Raw genomic sequence first — 20,466 nt, forward strand, 5'->3', positions numbered from 1 at the left:
GTCTGTTCTCTCTATAAATGGGGTAGTTGTTTTCATATCATTTGACAGTTTGTTAATGTTATAATTCCTATCTATATAAATCAGTTCACTCTCACTGTTCACTGTGTGTAATCCTCCCTTACAATCATATATACCACTCAATGAATCCTCCACACGATGTAGAGGGACACCTGTTGTGTCTGACAAGATGAAATTGTATAGATCACTGACCAAGACCCGGTCTGATGTCACATAGGAAATGTGATAACAACGACGGACACCTGTCACTGTGAGAGAGGGAAGTAACTCGGGGGGAGACATCAGTTTCAGCAGACACTGGTTTCCTTGCTGTGGTTTTTCTGTCCCTGGGGTTGGGATTTCACTCAGTGACTCCATCACATCAGCAGTGGCTGGATTCAGATCTACAAACATCAGACACAAACAGTCAGATGGAACAGATTGATTACAAACATCACATCTTGTATAATGATTGGTACAGCAATGTTTGTCTGTTATAATTTATTAATACAGACCCTTTATTAATTAATAACAAACATATACTGGTAAAGGTATCTAATTAATTTATTAATCAAAAAATTATCAACATATTCATGTATCTAAGTAATTGATTAATTACAGACAAGTAATGTATTTGCATCTTATTAAATGCATGTGATGTTGACTGTCTATAAACAATAATACATGTATATACTTAAATTTTATTGATCAATGATAAAGATCACATCCTATATATGTCTGACTTGTGACTACATATTATATTATTTACAATGATAATGACTCAGACTTACCTGTCAGAGCGTCCTGTCTGGTGATATACCTGTATATAACCACCGTGTTGTTGTCCTCTGATCCGACCCAGAGACGGTGAGTGTTGACATCATAACTCAAGCTGCCTGGTGAGAATATCCCTGATGGTCTTATCAGTAGATGTGACAGGAACTGACCGTCACTGTCTAACATCTGTACTGTTTTGGTGTAACCATCACACACCAGGATGTGTGACAGCGCGTCAGTACAGATTCCACCTGGCCATAGTTCTGATCCTGATGGATGTCCTGTGTAGGAGAAACGATGTCTTCCTCCACGCTCTGTCACCACTACAGCACTAGAGTCAGACACCACGACATCCCCATTGTTGTTCTCTGTTATATAGTTAGGTTTTCTATACAGTCCCCGCCCTGTGTTGTCGTTCTGTATGGTTTGTGCAAGTTGTCCACTCTGGTTGTACCGGGTTACCTTGCCTGTCTCTGTATCATCGTTACACATCCCGACCAGTAGATCCCCAGTGGATGGGGACCAGTACACACACCGTGGTTCCCATGTATAGTATGTAAATATAAATGTGGTGGTTGTTTTCATATCCTTTGACAGTTTGTTGATGATATAATTCCTATCTATATAAATCAGTTCACTCTCACTGTTCACTGTGTGTAATCCTCCTACATATAAACCACGACATGAAAGCTTCACACGATGTAGAGGGACACCTGTTGTGTCTGTCAACATGAGATTGTGTCCATCACTGACCCAGACCCGGTCTGATGTCACACAGGAAATGTGAGAACAACAATCAACACCTGTCAGTGTGAGAGATTGATGGAACTCAGCACCAGACGTCAGTTTCAGCAGACACTGGTTTCCTACGCGTCGGTTTCCTCTCTCTGTGATTTGGATTGCACTCAGTGACTCTATCACATCCTCCTTGTTGAGTGACTCAGTCATGGAGAGCTGGCTGGTGTGGAGTGTAAGATTTATCTGGGGGAGGGCTGTCTTTATGGAGGAGAGGAATTGTAGCGCACTGAATGTGAATGCTGGCTGTACATATCTGAGTTCATATTCCTGCAGGCTGATAATATGTCTGCTCATTTCTATCATCTGTTTTAAACATCTGTGTTTGAAATCAAAGTCACAAAACACATTTTTCATGAAATCTTTTTTCACTTTGTTAATGAGATTCTTCAGTGTCTGGGCCTTTGTTAACATCTCTGATTGATAGAGGGAGAATTGTGCGTGACGGGTTTTGACATCAGTTTTGATTCGTGGCAGGAGAAGAGGTCTGTAAAAGAGAGCCTCACTGATGGTGTGAATGGTTCCTCTGTGTTGTTGTCGCTTTGTTTTATAAATTGTTCTAACATCTAGTGTCCTGTGTTCTTTATGCTGTGTGCAATGGAAACAGACAGGGAGTTCACAAGGTTCACAATACATTCCAAGTAGCATGTTAGGATGTCTCACACAAAACTCTTCTTTTGGGATGTAGTTAAATTTATTACGGTGTGACACAACATCATGGTCTATTGTTTGGAGATCTTTTACATGGTTCTCTTTACACTGGGGACACAGATCACATGGACACGATACACAATAATACTCTGTGTCTCCCGGACACTTAGAACACTTATGTGCTCTATATGGGGAGCTTGCTATGTCCATGTCTATATCTTTGAATCACAACCTGTTAAATAAAAATAAAGTGTTTTAGAATTATGTCAACCACATTCTTTCAAAACTTTTTAATGATATAATCAATTTATACAATATCATTATAAAATATCATTTTCTGTGTAAGGAATAATTCAATTTAAACCAGACTATATTTTGAAATAATAATATATTTTCATTCATAGATAAATAGTGGTCTTTTATCATCAGATAATAAAAACACTCGACCAGTAGATAATTTTTTTGGTTAAAACTCTACAAAATATCTGACATTTCTCTGCTAAACGTTGATGATTTTCTCCCTCTCTCCTTTTTCTCTATTTGTATCATACATTCAATGCTAAGAATTCTCTCTCTCTCTCTCTCTCTCTCTCCAAAATATGTACTTTTCTCTCTCTCTCTCTCTCTCTCTGAAGTTTGTACATTCTCTCTCTTTTTTTCTCTATCTGTATCATACATTCACTGCTAAGAATGCTCTCTCTCTCTCTCAGTTTAACATGTACTCTTGTTTTTCTCTTTCTCTCATTCTCTTTCCTGAGCAACATGTACTCTTGCTCTCTTTGTCTCATTATCTCTGACATTCTTCATTAACCTACATATGTACTCTTTTTCTCTCTGTTATAACATCATTTTCTTTCCATCTCTATGCTAAAAATGCACTTTTGTTTTTAGCCTCTCTTTCTCTCTCATTTCCTTTTCTTGCAACATCTTCATGAACTCTTGCTCTGTTTGTCTCTAACATGAACATTCTCTCTCTCTCAGATGTTAACTATTGTCAGAGTCTTTCCCACATGAATGCTAGCTTTCTGTGTCTATTTCTCTCTCACGCAGACATATGTTCCCTCTCTCTCTTTCTACTTTTTATCACTCACTGTTTAACATGTAGTCTTGCTCTTTCTCTCACATTCTCTCCACCTTTCTCTCTCTCCATAATATGTACTTTCTCCTTCTCTCTATCATTAATTTTTCTAAGGAACATATACTGATGCTCTCTTTGACTCTATTTTTGACATTCTTCATTAAACATTCTCTCTCTCTCTTTTTTTTTTTAGACATTTACTATTTTCAGACATTTTCTGCTAAGGAAATACAACTGCTTTTTCTTCCAGTCTTTCCCACCTATGTATGCCAGCTTTCTGTGTCTATTTCTCTCTTATGCAAACTTATGTACTCTTTCATTGTCCTTCTTTCTCTCTTTCTCTCTCTCTCTCTCTAACAAAAACTTTCTCTTTTTAACATCTACTAAATATGTTTGCGCTTGATTTCTCTCTCTCTCTCTCTCTTTCTCTCTCTTTGTTAAAGATTCCCTTTGCCTCCCCTACACATGTACTCTATTTCTCTTTGTTATACCATCATTTTCTCTCCATTCCTTTGCTAAACATGCACTTTTGCTTTTAGTCTCTCTCTCTCTCTCTCTCTCTCTCTCATTCCCTTTTCTTGCATGTACATGAATTATTGCTCTGTTTGTCTCACTAGTCACTAACATGAATACTCTCTCTTTCTCTCTCTCTCTCATTCCCTTTTCTTAGCAATATTTACATGAACTCTTGCCCTCTTTGTTTCACAAACTATGTATTCTCTCTCTCTCTCTCTCTCTCTCTCTCTCTCTCGCACACACACACACACACACACAGACTTTCTGCTAAACATGTATTTTGATTTCTTTGTTCCTTTCTCCAACATCACTGTTACCGCCAATACTGCAATTCGTCATATCCTTGCTGGTACTGCAGTTAGTCACATCAATGCTGTGATGTTATCAGTTTTTGAGCTCATTATTTTTGTGTGTAGAGCCCGTGAATTTATACTGTGAGGAGGGCTCATCTCTAAGATCATTTTGTACTGAATTTTCACTGGAGGAAATTACTTAATTGGTGAGTGTCATAATATGTATATTGTTAGAATATCTTCCAATGCATGTGTACATTGTGCAGTAGAATTATATTACAGACAATACAGAACATACTTTAGTGTAGGTATTTTTCCATTTGCAACATGTATATTATCTCATTTAGTTTTCTAGAGTTATGTTTCTTTGTTTACATTTGTCGGTAGCCATAATATGCTAGGGCATTTCAGATATAATTTTATATATCTAGATGCATATCTTATTATGATTAATTGAATTACCGTAGGTTGTACTGATATATCTGAAAGTCATACATTTCACCATTGTCAACATATATTTGCTAGGATGAATTGCGTGTTTCTGAATTAGTTTATTTTACAATATTTGTATTGTTTACAAGATTTTGTATGATTGTGTATTTTGCTAAAGTTTAATTATTATCTAAAGACATTTAGAGTTATCTTCCATTATCATTTTGACATGTATTTTCTGCAGTTATCTTTCTTTTTTGAATCTAGAGTTATCCTTTCATTATATAATTTAGAGTTACTTTTCCTAATTGTTGACTTCCTGTTTTGTTGTTTGTGTGACCCACACAATGACACTCAGTCCATCCAACATGTTTTTTGTATTCGAATGCTGCCACACACTGTAAGTAGTTTTCTGTCGATTTATATAACATAGGCGCCTTATCGTTTATATGTTTACTGTTTTGTTTTTTATATAAATGCAGTTTATAAGTAAATCTCTCATTTCACTCTAAAAAGTATGGAACGCCATTATTGTCATTGTCAGTCTTGGTAAATAAACGTACCTTTGTTACAATTTTCTATGGAAACCCAATTGTGTTAAATTCAATTGTTTTGGACCTTATCTTCATACTGTTATTTTTTATTTCTATTCTTTCATTACAAACTATTATTACCTGGTATATGCATTTTGTTTTTACATGAATATTGTTTTTGAGAACATATGAGTAATTCATACTTTGATTTTGTTTCAGTTTTTACCGCATACACAATAAATTCAAAGCACTGGTTTGTTGTGTTGGTTAACTATCTGTAGGCAAAGGCAGAATAATATTTTTTCTCTATTTTTTTTTGTAGTGAATCGTCGTATGTCTTTTGATTCGTCTATCATCTTATGCCTTACATCTATTATCTAGATTATATCAACATATTGTCATATTCCATATATTCATTGGTCAACAATCATATTCTGTCACCCTCCAAAATAGAGATGCATTTACAAAATCCTTATTTCACTGGCCAGTACAATCACCGTAACTAATCTTTATGTCTGTTTCAGAAAACAGGGCTTACCCAAAATGCATTTTGTCTGATCCTATTGTAATATTTTTGTTAAATGTGACACTATTTAAAGTGATATCTTATTTACAATGGATAATTTATAAACTACATGTAGTTATGTCTTTAGCCCAGGTAGAGGACAAACTTTAACTGTTTGTCTAACTAACAAACTCTCTCTCTCTCTCTCTCTTTCTCTCTCTCTCTCTCTCTCTCTCTCTCTCTCTCTCTCTCTCTCTCTCTTAAACTCTTGTACACTTGCTGCTGTCTTTTACTTCTGTAATACATGTATATGTAAAATGGGAACTTTCCAAATTAAATTTGAGGTCTTTTATATTAACTTCTGGCTGACTGGCTATCCCCCTTACCCTGGCTGATTATTTGTATCTCTCCCAGGAAAAAACTGGGCAATATCCCAGCCCTGACATTACCACAAGGATGTGCTATTCTTGTCAACCATCAAATGGGGATGAGGGAAATAGTTACATTGTCAGTTCCTTGGTAAGAAATTGATGCAGTCATCGACCTAGGCTTTCGGGCAACAGTTCCTACCCCAGGACTAAGTCAATGACTACTGCCCTCATACCCATTTAAGAGATGAATACTATTATGTCTATGAATGACACACGACAACGAACTTGTGATAGCAATGGGTCTCCTGAATGACTCAAGTGACCTAGAAATACAGAGTTTAGCTACATAACACATGTAATAGTAACAATACATGACTACTATACCACATATATTCTTTCTTTAGCCAATTAGTTTACTGCATCCCATTACACCAGGAACCTGTAACGAGATCACAAAATATTACAAACTGGTATATTCTAAATAAATATTTCAGTGACAATATCATATTAATTTCTATTTTTTCAAACTCAGATAAGAAATACATGTCACATTGAATCATGAATGTATTTACATAAACATCTAAGCTGATATTGTCCTTAAGTTCAACATTAGTACTGTACATTCTTAATCAATTGCGCGAAATTAATAGACCATCTCACATATTTCAAAATCTTGCTTTAATTTTATGAACAGATGTAAACTACATGGAACTATGATAATAAAAATTTGGCATTCTCAATTTTATTCTCTCACGAATTGTTGCAAAACGGTTCAAATATGAAATTAAATACGTAAAATAAGGAATTAACAGTATAACATGCACACAGTGTTGTAAAATTCTATATAACTTTATGCTTTACAGGTTTAGTATCTTCGCTAGGCAAGGGTTTTATGTCCACCTTGCTCCCGATAAACCCTTGGCGGATTTTATTATAAAAAAAACTTGGTGATGTGGTGGAGCTATCTAGGGAGCAACTTTAGTTGTGCCCCTTGCAAATTTACATTTTAATTGAATTAAACAATGGGTTATGTACACACTATGGCATTAATACAACTTGAAAACATGTTGACTACTGGAATATCATAACATAATTAATGATCTTATTCAATACAAATTAGTTATAACCTAGGGAAATCACGGAATGTTTGATTCATAGTGTTTTGTAAGGCCTAAAAAAAAACTGTGTGTTTAGGGTAACAGGGGTCACACTGAGGAAAAAATTAGGTTAGGTTAATAGGGATTTTTTTTTTATTTTATCATATTTTTTTGTATGAATCCTAAGAATGTTTGTTTGTTTCATATTTAAAAATGTATTTTTTATTGGAAATAAGATAAAATTCACAATCGGATAAAATCAGACATCTATTAGAACAGTGTTTTCCCCATAACATTTTTGAAGCATGGGAGGAATTCGAAGTTTGTCAGAGTAAGTGCGCGGTGCGGCATTAAAGCGCCTAAGCCAGCGAAATCACTGTGTGTAATAATATAACCATTTGATGAAACATACTACATGATATGTACTATGAATGATGCATTTTCATGAAATCTACATCAACAAGTATCATTTCAATTCATAATTATATTATAATATCTGTGTATATTTAATATACAATTTTTCTGGGTTTTTTTCTTGCAAAACTAATAACATTTTTTTTCAAAATCAGTTTTTTAAGAGGTTGGTCCTCACAAGTTTTCACAAAACAAAAGAAATATAGATTCACATGGCAGTTCAACATCAGCTTCAGTCCCACTCCTTCTTCTACATATTATATAGAAGAGATCTTTTTTAGGGTGGGGGGGGGGTGTTGAACAAGAAATAGGCAGAACAAGTCCATACAATTACAACAAACTTGATTCAACTTATTGTGGGCAGTTAATATTTCTTGTTTAAATTGGGGGTTTATGTGAAAGTTTCTGTGATATCTTGACACCAGTCCCCTTCCCCGTTTACATGTATGTACACAGTCAATCATTTTCATTAACATACAATATACAATGTTTCTAGTCATGTGACATCGCTTCCGTGCATCTCTTCAAATAACTGTAGTTTTTTTTTCTTTATTGTGTACATTTTTTCAAGTTTCCAATATCCTTGCAGCAAATAAAGAGTTCAAGCATATCGAATCCAAGCTAACACCATCGAGTGAACATTGTGCTATTTTTAGATCTTGGAAAATCCACAGCATTCGATAATAGCAAAGATGTCGGAAAAAGCACATTATATTAAAACAAGAAGTAATCACGTCTCTATTTATGCACTAATCGCCAATTAATAAACTCAGTTTTCGGAAATTAGGTCGATGCTTTTTTTCCGGACACGTGGACCTCGCCTTATTCATCGTTTCGCCCTATTTATGGTTTTTTTTCGGTTGGAAAATTTGATATGAAATTTTGCAAAAATTTATGCAACCCTCCAATAAAATCATGAGTGTTTACTATAATACTGCTTGAATTTCTGTTGATTTTAATCAATATACTGTAGTAATTGTAATCAAATGTCAATTAATTAATTTCTTCTTACATTTCTTACTTAGATCGCTGAATCATCTTTCGATCATTATTACATGCTGTCATGCATTTTGATCGTGTGCTTACGATAAACAGGAAGTTGATATTGCGTGGTAAAAGTAAAATGAGAACCGTACAAAGGGTAATTACGGGGGGAAAATATCATTGGGTAGAAAAAAAAAAAACCATTTTGTGTTTTTTCTGTATATTCAAAATAAAACTCTCGATGAAATCTTAGCCAGGTGTTTCTGAAATCAGTCTGGGTAGCGCCTACTTTGTTTAAACACAGTTGAACTCTCGGCAAGTGCTAATCATTCCCGCAGGCTTCGATATGTTGACTCGTGTGTATATACACAGTAAAAAGTCACATAGACACAGGGTGGCATGTACTATCCCCCGGTGAACACCAGTTTGTACACATGGCAGAGAAGTAATAAAGAATGATCTTAAATTAACCCGGCCGTACTGAATTAATTGGTTTGAAAATTTTGATGCAATATCAGACATTTTCTTACGATGTTTTTAAGAGATGCATTTTATTTCCCTTTTGTTTAAAACTGTGAAATAAGATTAAAGGCTACCATATGATAACGTTGGTTTAAACTTTTTATTCATTAAAACTAGCAGTAATTTTTCGACCAATTCTTCAAAGTCGACCTATTTATCCTTTTTTTTCTTTTTTGGCTAAAAACGGCCTCCTTCGCCCAATAAACCGTATCGACTTAATTTTTGAAAAATACGGTACATCTTAATCATGAGCTATATAAGTCCTTAAACCGTAAACCACGTGTGCCCCCTTGCTGAGATCGATGTCGAAATTAACTGCGCTCACTGCGGGTATTTTTCTGAAGTTTGAGCGGAGAAACGACAGATTATATCTACGAATTACAGTTAAGATGTCTAATAATTGGAAAAAGAATTTTGCTTTGAAATAAACATGCATAGCGGGAAACATGGCGGCACTGTGTGATGCATGGCGGGGGATCTTCAATGCATGGCAGTATACCGCCATGCAAAATCGGCCTGGGGAAAACACTGTCTAAAATGGTAGGGTCGGGCCATTTTTGTAGGTTAGGTCGGGTTACCGGAAACACACAACTTTTTTTTAGGCCTAAGGACAGGGAGTGAAAAATTCGCCAATTTATATGAAAACGTTCATGCCATAAAACCAGGTGTCGTTGTCATGAATATTGCGGACCAAGAAATTAAATAAAACAAAGCTCATTGGACCATTAAAAGCAATAACCATAAGCAGCAACGTATATACTAACGGGATAGGCAACTTCTACATTTGCCATGTTTACTTCCCATGCTATCACACGAGACTTGAAAAGTTTGTAGAACTAGGTTCAATCCCAGTGAAATATATAGATTTTTTAAAGTGATCTGGTTAGACCATAATTGGGGAAGCACTGTACTCAAGATCTTGTGTCTCAACTTGTTAAAGCACGGACTGTTTTACCAAAGAACATACATGTGTTTTCTTTTAAAGTTCATATTTACAAACATTGCGATTGCATCAGCTACTCGCAGCTGCAGCCAATCATAAAACGGAGCTTGTCACCAAGTTTTTATGGGGAGGAAAGTGGACTGTGATATGTTATTACATTAGATTTGGCATATAATATCAATACATATAATATCAATACATATAGTATCAATACATATAACATGTATTTAAACAAAAGGAACTTACTAAATTCCGAGAGATTCATAGCATTGATCGCCTGTTTGCACAATTATGTATTGAATAGTGTACGGTTTTGTGTATTACTGTATGATAACAAATAGTTTTTTGAGTTTTTTTATGTAATATGTTTTACGGTGCTACCGTTCTGGCGAGCGCAGCAAGAATTACACATACCTTGCATCATTGTCAACTTATAGTTTTATTTAGGTATCAACGAATGTCAAAGAATTTTTGAGAGAGTATTGCTCTACAATAAATATGCCAAAGGTACTAATTTTAATGGTTATGATACATACAGCGCAACCCCCTACCCCGAGAGAGAGAGAGAGAGACCGGTTCCTGTTTGTAGGTGTGTAATATCCCACTTTTAAATTTGATGGTCTGACTATATGCAATATCTACATATTTTTTTTAAATGTGTTTTTTTCATTTTATTCCTTTTTATTTAGTTCAAAATATCCTATTGTTTATTTCTTCCCTACTCATATACTTACCTGCCTACTGTACATGCATGCACAATTAGCTTAAAAATGGATCGATATGACAGTAAAGTATGGCTCTTGCTAGTATATATACATAAAATCTCTATATTAAAAAAAATTAAAACAAATCATATGTCAATGAGGCAGGTATCGCAGTCTATACAGAAATAATTTAATTATGGTTGTAACGCGGCATTTGATTGGATAGAAAAATTTAGTTAAATTTGTATAACCTGGTTTGCACGTCACAAGACACGTCACAATGCACCAACGTACTAATTCACCTGACGTTACGTTTGAATTTTGAACAGATTTATATCATTTTTAAAAGTAAAACGGACTCAATTTGTACAGCAAATTCCAGAAAATTAAATTATAAGGAATGAACTCAATATCTACCCAAGTTATACTCGTATAACCTGGGTTGGAGCAATTCGCGGATTATAAAGCGTAAATTGCCCCAACCCAGGTTAGCCAGTACACTCATTACAGATGTTTGATCTACCTCTAAATTTATCACCCGAAATATAGCGCGAGTGCACTGTGACGTCATCCATGACTTTGTTCGTCTTTGTTTACGTTTCTCGACTCAATACGGAGGTATGGAAGCATGTTACAAATCTTTTGAGTCTCGCCAAAGCATATGCGGTACTAAAAACGTGTCTTCAAACTTTAAGTCACCGTAAATTACGAGTTAAAAGTCGGCCATTTTTGGCATAGCACCACGGGTGAAAACATTAGAGAGCATTAGGGGACGTAGACAAAAAATTTTGTTTGATGAACTGTAGGTTTAGCTCGTTCTTTTTCCCGCGCACACTGGTTCTTAGAGCTCGCTTCGCTCGCCGGTGCTGCTGCGCTCGCTATAATAACCCCTATGATCTATTAGGTTGACCCCACAAGAGTCTAAATTCAACATGTACAGGGATTTTACTATGTTATTATCCCGAAGCTGATAACTGGTAGTCTGGTACAGTAAATCGTAAAAACTCGACAAATTCGGGGGCGTGCTAAAAAGCACAAAAACAAGATGTTTTGGATTCTAATTAATGATATAATTTAACCGATGGATAAATAAGGAGTTTTCAAATTAATATATGTCAAGTGTTATTTAAATATATCAAGAAATAAGGGAACACGAAAAAAAAAAGTAAAATTTAAGCCGATAACTGGTACAGTGCCAGTACATATAAATTCATGCATTTGTATAAAGTCTGGTTTCGAGGAAATTCGAGACATTCCGTTCCGAGTTCGCTGGCATAAATTCCACAGGTAGACCACATTGTACAATATAAACATCATTTAAACAAACCTGTACTTTCATATCTTACACGGGGAACAATTGTCTATCTAAATGGGTGTAAATACATCGTCTTTCTCTTTCCACATCTTTCAATGACTTATACAGTCTTGTCCCATGATCCTCTGTTCAGTACACGTCACAGTGATGTTAGTCGTTTCGACATCAAACAGTTTCGACCCCAAGTCGATTTGGTCCCGAAAATGAATCAAAAAAAGTTATTGGAATATTAACTTCTAAATGTATTTTATCTTTATCTTTATTATTTAATTTCATCTATGTTTTATTTATTTACCGGTATATGCTCAAATTAAAGAAAACATTGTTTCGAAGTGTGTATGTGTGTGTGTGTGGGGGAGGGGGGGGGGCTGAACACGACATCATAAACATTGATAAATACTAGTAGTATGAAAATTTCAAACCTAGAGGAAGAAGGCGTGGTGTATCCAGAAATTTACGGAGTGGTTGCGTGGATCCAGTCCAGGAATTTCTGTACAGTGGGTGTGATGGTAGATCTACTTCTGTAACACAATTAAAATGTCACGTACAAAGAGATGGAACTCATGCCAAAGATGATACTACATTTTTCTACGTAACATTGGTCAGAATATGTTTTGATATTTTTAAGACTTCTCATATTTTATCTTCCTACCCAGAGGCCGATGTACTCTGTGACTAGCTTACAATGTTTAAGAAGTTTCATCAATTTAGCACACTGTCTTGTTCGGACTGACACCGGAAATCGTGTTTATTTCAGCAGCACAGACATCGCACTTGTTGAACTGAAGTCATTGAACAAAATGCCATGAATAGTCGGCACATGCACTAATTTCAATCAAATCCAATTATAAACGTAAAATTGAATGTAATTATACATTTATACTCAAAATGCTTAGAAATCTGACCGTTGCCATTATATAGAGATGTTAAAGAAACAATAAACATTTGCGTCAATTACCATGCATGCGCCGATCATGAAACCGTTTTTCCAGGGAAAGGGGGGGGGTGTTCCAAAGGATAATTGTGTTTGCCGGGGGGGGGGGGGGGGGGGTCCGAGACATATTTGCGAGTATTAATTAAATTTTCATTTTTCCGGGGGAGGGGGGGGGGGGTCGGGTCTAGATCCGCGCATGCCGTGATATAGTTTTCAAACTATGCGATGAATCTTTATTTTTAAAAAGAGTTTCTTTTCCTTAGACCTAATTCATATTTTACAAATAACTAGAGAGCATTGATAGAAAGTTAAAGAGGGCACGGAGTTATAATAAACGTGTGTAATCAATCAATCTGTTTGAATATATGGTACTGAGAAGGGGTTCAAAGAAACATATCACCGATATATTTCTATTGCACTTTGATAAAGTATGAAATAATTGAATAATGTGGCCTATCTTGTGTCAAAAACAAGAGGCATGCACGAAACTAGGATTATTTTTAAAAGGTGTGTGTGTGTGTGTGGGGGGGGGGTGTATTGTTTGCCGGTTTTGGGTGGGTTGAAGGTCGGCTAAAGGGGGGGGGGGGGTAGGCAATTATAAGGTGCTGATTCCGTGCTTAAAGTGTTTTATTTATGAGGATTTAAAAAGAAGAAGTAAAAAGAGAATAGGGTGTACACAAATAATTTATCAATTAACGCAATACATGTATTTCTTGATCTGTACACATTTCATTAAAATAAGCTTACTGCATTATAAGTAGAATAAAGTGCGAATTCTATTTATATTTTTAAAGGGGCATGGTCACAATTTTGGTCAACAATTATTTTTCCGATTTTAATGTTTACAATGCTTCAGTTAGACATGTTTAATAGGCAACCAACTTTTGAATATACTGGTAGGGTGTAAATACAAAAAAAAAAAAATTGCAACATGACAGAAAAAAATATGTAAAAATCACAAATTCATGAATTGAATTTCTAATTTGTTTAAAATATGATGATTTGTTCACACTAGTAAATCTAATTAACCGTCTTTCAGAAAGGGGGTGGGGACGGGGGTGTAGGCTATAACCAAAGACAATTACCAGTACATCATCACAGGAAAAAGGTCCCCCAAACCCCCACACGATCCCCCTCCCCCCCCCCCCGAAGGACAGGGGCGTACAAGGTACTACGTATCCCCCACTTAGAGCAAAATGTTGATAAAATATGTAGTCTTGGCTTGTATGCGTTGTTTTAAACAATAAAATGCTTTCTTTGGTGATTCATTCGGGATTTGAAGGTAGCGACATTGTTCCTGTCTCTCTTTTCGAATGAAAAACGATACTGTGTCAATGAATTTGGGATATTTTCCCTCTCGTCAATTTAAGTGTAATTTCACATGTATGTGAAGTTTGATTAAAATCCATCCAACTGTGCGGCATGCATAAACAATCTTAGGACAAACTATAACAAGTTAATTTCTCTCAATGGTACAGATCTTTGCACGATTTGGATCACTGTCGATCACCAGGATCGGACTCGTTCATGTTTGACACTCATTTGGAAAGTAGAGTCATTGTCAAACTCCTTTTTCCTAGACGTATTAGTTGCGTTTCTTTTCCATAATTCCCTCTTCCCTTTGTATTCCGAGAATTTGTACCACCCTTACCTTCTCTCTATACTAGTATTTACTTCTTTTTTTCCATTTACTGTATTTTTCAAAAATCCCTTTCGTCCCTTTTATAAATTTTGTTGCAAAGCCTTTATAGTTATTAGTTTAGTTTTTGATTAAACTGTCAAAGAATTCAAATAAATAATTCATTATTGAAATGGTCAAACAATACATTAGACTTTCTTTTATCCCATTGTTACCATGACCTCCTTCACATCTTATTTCCGCTAAAAAGGTTCATTATAGAATCCGATGGAGAGGAAGAGGTTCCGAATTGTCTCTCCCCCCCCCCCCCCCCCGATCCATAATTTGTATCCTTAAGGATCCTTGACACGCCGTGACTTCTACTTTTTATGACAGTACATCACAGCATGGCGATTTTCAGGCACGTAGCATCGATTTTGAAAGTGGTGTGAGGGCAGACTCATCCAAAAATCTTGACCAGCAAAACAAATAAATACATACTCCCAAAAAGTGTGGGGGGGGGGGGGGGGGCGGGTAGCCAACTCCTCCATGATAATTAAATTTTTACTATGTAAATTTAAGAAAATTATTTTCTGCGAGAAAAAGTGGAGGTGGGAGGGGGAGCCCCGAGATTAAAGGACAATATTGGACAATATTTACATTCCACATATTTTTGGCATGTAAAGTGTATGAAAAGCTTCTACAGTTATAACGCTGTCACACAGAAAGGGTACTGAAAGATTAAAATGACGAGTTTTATTATGACGTCACAAACGTTGAGCGCTGTAAAATGCAACGTCACAAACGAAAATCAAAGTTCACGCGTGTTGCTGTTACAGTGGCTCTTCTAGTTTTTAAGGTATTAATGACATTAACGCTTGTTCGTGTTCCTTTCTCACCGTATCATTTATACATAGATGTTAAAAGGTGGAGAGAAGGAGAGAGAGAGAGAGAGAGAGAGAGAGAGAGAGAGAGAGAGAGAGAGAGAGAGAGAGAGAGAGAGAGAGAGAGAGAGAGAGAGAGAGAGAGAGAGAGAGAGAGAGAGAGACTGTCTTGGCAATGGTAAGACCCACGACTTATCACAAAGATAGTTAGATAGATAGATAGATAGATAGATAGATAGATAGATAGATAGATAGATAGATAGATAGATAGATAGATAGATAGATAGATAGATAGATAGATAGATGTTAAAGCCAAAAAATTCGAGTCTATTATTTTAACATAGTAGTATAGATGAGTGAAACAATGATTTGTCCATGTATCCGGTATTGGAAGCAATCACTGCTTATCAGGTTGATGATCCGTGTATGGCGGTTGTGGCGAGACTGTCCTTAATTAAGGGTTTATTTACTCAGGGTTTGAGTTCTCAAATTCCGATTGTTAAAAAGTTCAATGTAATGAGTAGAATTTGTTCTAAACACAAAAAAGTGTTTATGAAATGAATTATTATTGACAAAACATTCAATAGTTTTACTTTATTATGGAATTATGCTCAAACAAAAATTGACTTTTAGCCAAACAGAGGAAATTCGGACTAAATTTTGCAGATTTTGTTTTCTGCTTGGTTTTTTGGCAGTAGTCTAATATCAAAAGTAAGGATTTTATATTTAAGTCTTTGTATTTTAGCATATTTTCCGTTGGGTTTACCTCACTTATTCATTAAAATAATCTTATGGCAGGAATAATAAAAATATTGAAAAATGCTTAAAAACGATAAAAGACATCATATCTCAAAATTTTGATCATTGACCTCATATAAATTTTATGCCAACAGAATAACGCCAATATAAGTAGTTCAATATCATAAATGATTTTGTATTATCATCATTCAATTTTTGGAAAATTAAATCAAAAATGGGTAGGGATTTGAAAACTGATAGAGGAAATTCGAACTGATTTATTTTTTTAAATTGATGCTGAAATCTTAATGTTGTGTACTTATTTAGTGCCACTACCATTCATAAACTGTATTTTATTTTTTAAAGTGTTTACTTATTTGTAATATTTTTATAATTAAGAAAATCTCAATCGTAGTGTAAAATTTTATGGGATTTTTCTTGATTTTTCAATAAATATTCAATGGCCTTTAACTCAAAAAGTAGGTGTAACGGGATGAGCGGAGGCTACTCCAAACAACAACAAGACATCTTAAATTTAACAAAATTTAATAACAAAAAAAATAAGAGAAAGAAAGAAAAGATATAAATATAAACACTAAACCACACAAACACTCACACAACTTTCACTCAACAAGAAAAAATATGATGTTTATACAAATGACCAAAAATAAATTAGAAGAGTGTCCGAATCTCCGGGGCTGTAGTCCTGGACCAACTACGGACAACCACAACTATAGTAGTTTCGTCACCACAATCATCATCATCACCATCGCCATCATAATCATCGACACTATCGTCAACATCATCGCCTACAACACCATAATCATAATAGACATCATCGTCATCACCATAATCATCTACTTCATAATCATCACCGACGTCACCATGAACGACATCATCTACATCATCTTCATCGACATGACCATCATCATCGTCGTCGTCATCATCACCATAACATCATCGTCGTCATCAACATGAACATCGCATCGTCATCGACTTCACCATGAACGACATCATCTACACCATCATCATCGACATGACCATCATCACCATAACATCATCGTCGTCATCAACATCACCATCACATCGTCATCGACTTCACCATCGTCATCGACATCACCATCGCATCATCATCTTCTCAACATCAACAATATGACACTACAATAAGTGTACAAGTGACACCATAACACCATAATAAAAACAATATTGTATAATACATCATATAAGTATCTCACTGATAGTATCAAACTATGATAATGTATAAATAGTATTATATTAAAGGCAACATCTCAAAATATTGTAAGTATATGGTAACTAAGTTATTTGTTTACAGTAAACAATATGGCGTCTGAGACTTCCGGTGACGCACTTCCGCCCAAGTAGTTAAGTGGAAAAAGTGACAATAAATTGTAAAATAAAATAACGCATAGAAAATAGCCCTTTAAATCACCGTTTCTTTATACAGCAATAGCAAAAACTGTACTATAGAAAAAGACGAATTCCATTTAAACACTCTCGCTAAAGTCACACATCAGTGAACACACAGGTAACTCTACAGTGAACAATGGTCAAGGTGCCTTTATAGGACGACTGCGTAATACTAATAAAAAGGCAAAAATTTACAAATAAACTACACCAAACTAAATAAATACTTACCACGGTCAGCTATCCGTGTCCGCGTCAAATGCTGAACTTGTGAAACTAAAACATGCCACACAGGCTTCTAACACGATACCCCCTTCACACACTAAGCACGTCTTTATTGCTGGACAGCTCGGCCGGGTATAACTTAGCGCCTATTGTTAGCGTCGGCCAAGCACGTTGCAAAGAATTATGGGAAAAATAAAATCGGGTGTGTTCGATATGAACAGTGATTGTCACAGTAGGTCATTGACCTACTTTTCTGAAAGTGAAAAATAACAATACAAGCAAAGGTCTATAACACACAATAGATGGTTTTTCATTATCATCAGTGGAATTTTTTTTCATTCTGAGTAAACGTCATCCTTAATATGGTTCTGCTGGTGCTGGTCTTGTAGGAAGCTGATGCTCCATTCAGTGACGAAGATGTCTACGAAGTAAATACGTGGAAAACTACCGGGAAGACTTAGACCTACTAATAAGGCTTACCTCAGAGAAGCTGGACCATAGGCATAATAAATAGAGAACGCTTACAGCAGAGTTAAAATGTGCCAGGACTGTACATGAAAAACAGGAGAAGTCTTGGTTGCGTCCTTCCCCTCAGACTGCCGTGTATAAACTGTTGCACGGACTGGCTATAATTGTAAAGGTCCAGTGAGTTCAGGCTCGTTATAGGTCAATTGTAGTGGTAACATTTCGAAAGAGGGGGCTCACCACAGGATGAATAAAAATATTATAAAATCAAGTTTAATTATATATAGCTTTTATGTGACAGATAACGTATTCGATCAATCCTGATTAGTCCCGTCACGACCTTGAATGTTGTCTTCTTCATTCTTAGTCAACTTGTTTTAGGAAAAAATGTACATTTTTTGGGGGGGTTATATAAAATTAAGAAGGCCGGGATCTTCCTTAAGGAAGCCGGGTGGTCAACAAACTAACCATCAGATCTAGATCTACCTTAAGGAGATTGGATGGTCAACAAACTAACCATCCGATCTACTTTAAGAAGGCTGGATGGTCAACAAACTAACCATCAGATCTACCTTAAGGAGATTGGATGGTCAACAAACTAACCATCAGATCTAGATCTACCTTAAGGAGACTGGATGGTCAACAAACTAACCATCAGGATCTACCTTAAGGAGGCTGGATGGTCAACAAACTAACCATCAGATCTACCTTAATTTTTTAAATGTAATTAATCTAGCTTGAAACTAATTTTCCATATAAAAAATCGACATATATTTTAGACTTTAAATCTATCGATTTTCAAACCAGAGATCTTTTTTTATAATGAGATAATTATAGCCTGAAAATGGCTACAAACATCTAGCCCCCTCAACGTTTTATCAGAGAGCGATTGCAAGCCAAGCGAAAGCTTTCGTCAAATTGTTTTTAAATATTATGTGATTGTGAAAATAAATGAAAGCGATTCATAGGGACTTTAAGTCGACTGGAATAAAACTTGGTAATGTTTTAAAGGTGTCTAAATTAAATCACAAATTAAGTCGAAAAGGTTGTTTAACTTGAGTGAATGTTAAGTCATTTTATTTTAATATAAATGCATAAATAAAAATTAAAGTATTTGTGTAAGGTGGTTGTCTGCTTACTGTTTGTGAGGTACCATGGACAACAATTACAATCACGTGACAATCATTGCCGTGCGTTAACCGTATTCATGCAATTGCCTTTCAATGACCATAATAGAGCGCTACTTTGTATTCATGAGCCGCAGACTTGATAATTGAATTGTGGTCATCCATAGCTACTAAAATCTTGATTCAAAAAACACAAACAACGCTTGCGTGTACATTAGTGAGGTCATACTAACATTGAGGTAACTCATACGTCATCGTAAGAAACCCTCTTTGATAATATATATGTACGGTACCAAGGGGAAATAAAGAATTCAGGGGGGATTCCCCTCAGGATTCGTTCACCCCAGATGACACCATGGACGATCCTTGTTGATTATTAATTCTGTGGCTGTGTCGTGGTCAGTTTGAAACACGAAGTCGAGGCCACGAACGTGCAAAGTCAGTAGTGGATACACACGCAACCACGGGCATCTCGTGACTGAAAGTGCTGTATAGGTTGCTTTTTGCTTTTTTGTTTTTGCTTTTTGTTTTTTGTTCTTTCTTCATTTCCCAGCTAAAATCATTTTCCCCGACGTTTTCGCAGACTAAAACGTGCCTCGATCGTCATTTAGTCAGCAGAAAAATGACTCAAGTGTAAGTGAAATCTGTTAATATCTCTGCTATTTAGTGAAGATTTGCACACTTCTACAATCAGTACATAATAAATGGTGAAGATTTATCTTGCCCTAGGTTTAAATTCGATATGAAGTATCATTGAAAAGCAAAAGCTCTACGCGCATTTCATTACCCGAAACACTTTATAAATAGTATCAAGCTAGAATTCTATGCAGTACTTCAATATCGTGTTGCACTTATTGTGCACTTGCTGGAGGCTGGATGGTCAACAAACTAACCAAACTAACAATAAAATTATTGTAAAATTTTCCATGAATGCATGAATGAAAATTTAATGTCTTTGGGTAAGTAGTAATTAAGTAAGATTGTTAGCTATCTGTGCGTTCTCTTTGAGCACGAAACAATCGTCATGATGTAATGACTGTTTGTGCGATATCCTGGACGACGATTACTTCTGCTGAAACCGTATTCATTCAATATACCTCTCAATGACCGGCACTACTTTGTA

The 20,466-nt window shown here is 35.6% G+C and overlaps 1 protein-coding gene and 1 long non-coding RNA gene across 3 annotated transcripts in view; both read right to left on the bottom strand.

Annotated features, from left to right (window-relative positions):
• Positions 1 to 20,466, bottom strand: part of LOC117687466 (uncharacterized) — a 122,328-nt gene that overhangs the window by 51,881 nt on the left and 49,981 nt on the right. The window contains exon 7 of the mRNA XM_066087723.1: positions 261 to 401. Coding sequence (XP_065943795.1) covers positions 261 to 401 — 141 coding nt within the window. The remainder of the gene's footprint in view (positions 1 to 260; positions 402 to 20,466) is intronic.
• Positions 16,631 to 17,996, bottom strand: LOC136272671 (uncharacterized). Of its 2 annotated transcripts, none has more exons than XR_010710665.1 (2): positions 17,758 to 17,996; positions 16,631 to 17,259 (listed from the first exon to the last, which is right to left on the bottom strand). It is a non-coding gene; the product is annotated as an uncharacterized lncRNA (long non-coding RNA). The 2 variants fall into 2 exon arrangements; XR_010710666.1 differs by having other exon boundaries at positions 16,631 to 17,653.

This window comes from Magallana gigas, chromosome 1 (assembly GCF_963853765.1).
Source record: "Magallana gigas chromosome 1, xbMagGiga1.1, whole genome shotgun sequence".
Classification (NCBI taxonomy): Eukaryota; Metazoa; Mollusca; class Bivalvia; order Ostreida; family Ostreidae; genus Magallana; species Magallana gigas.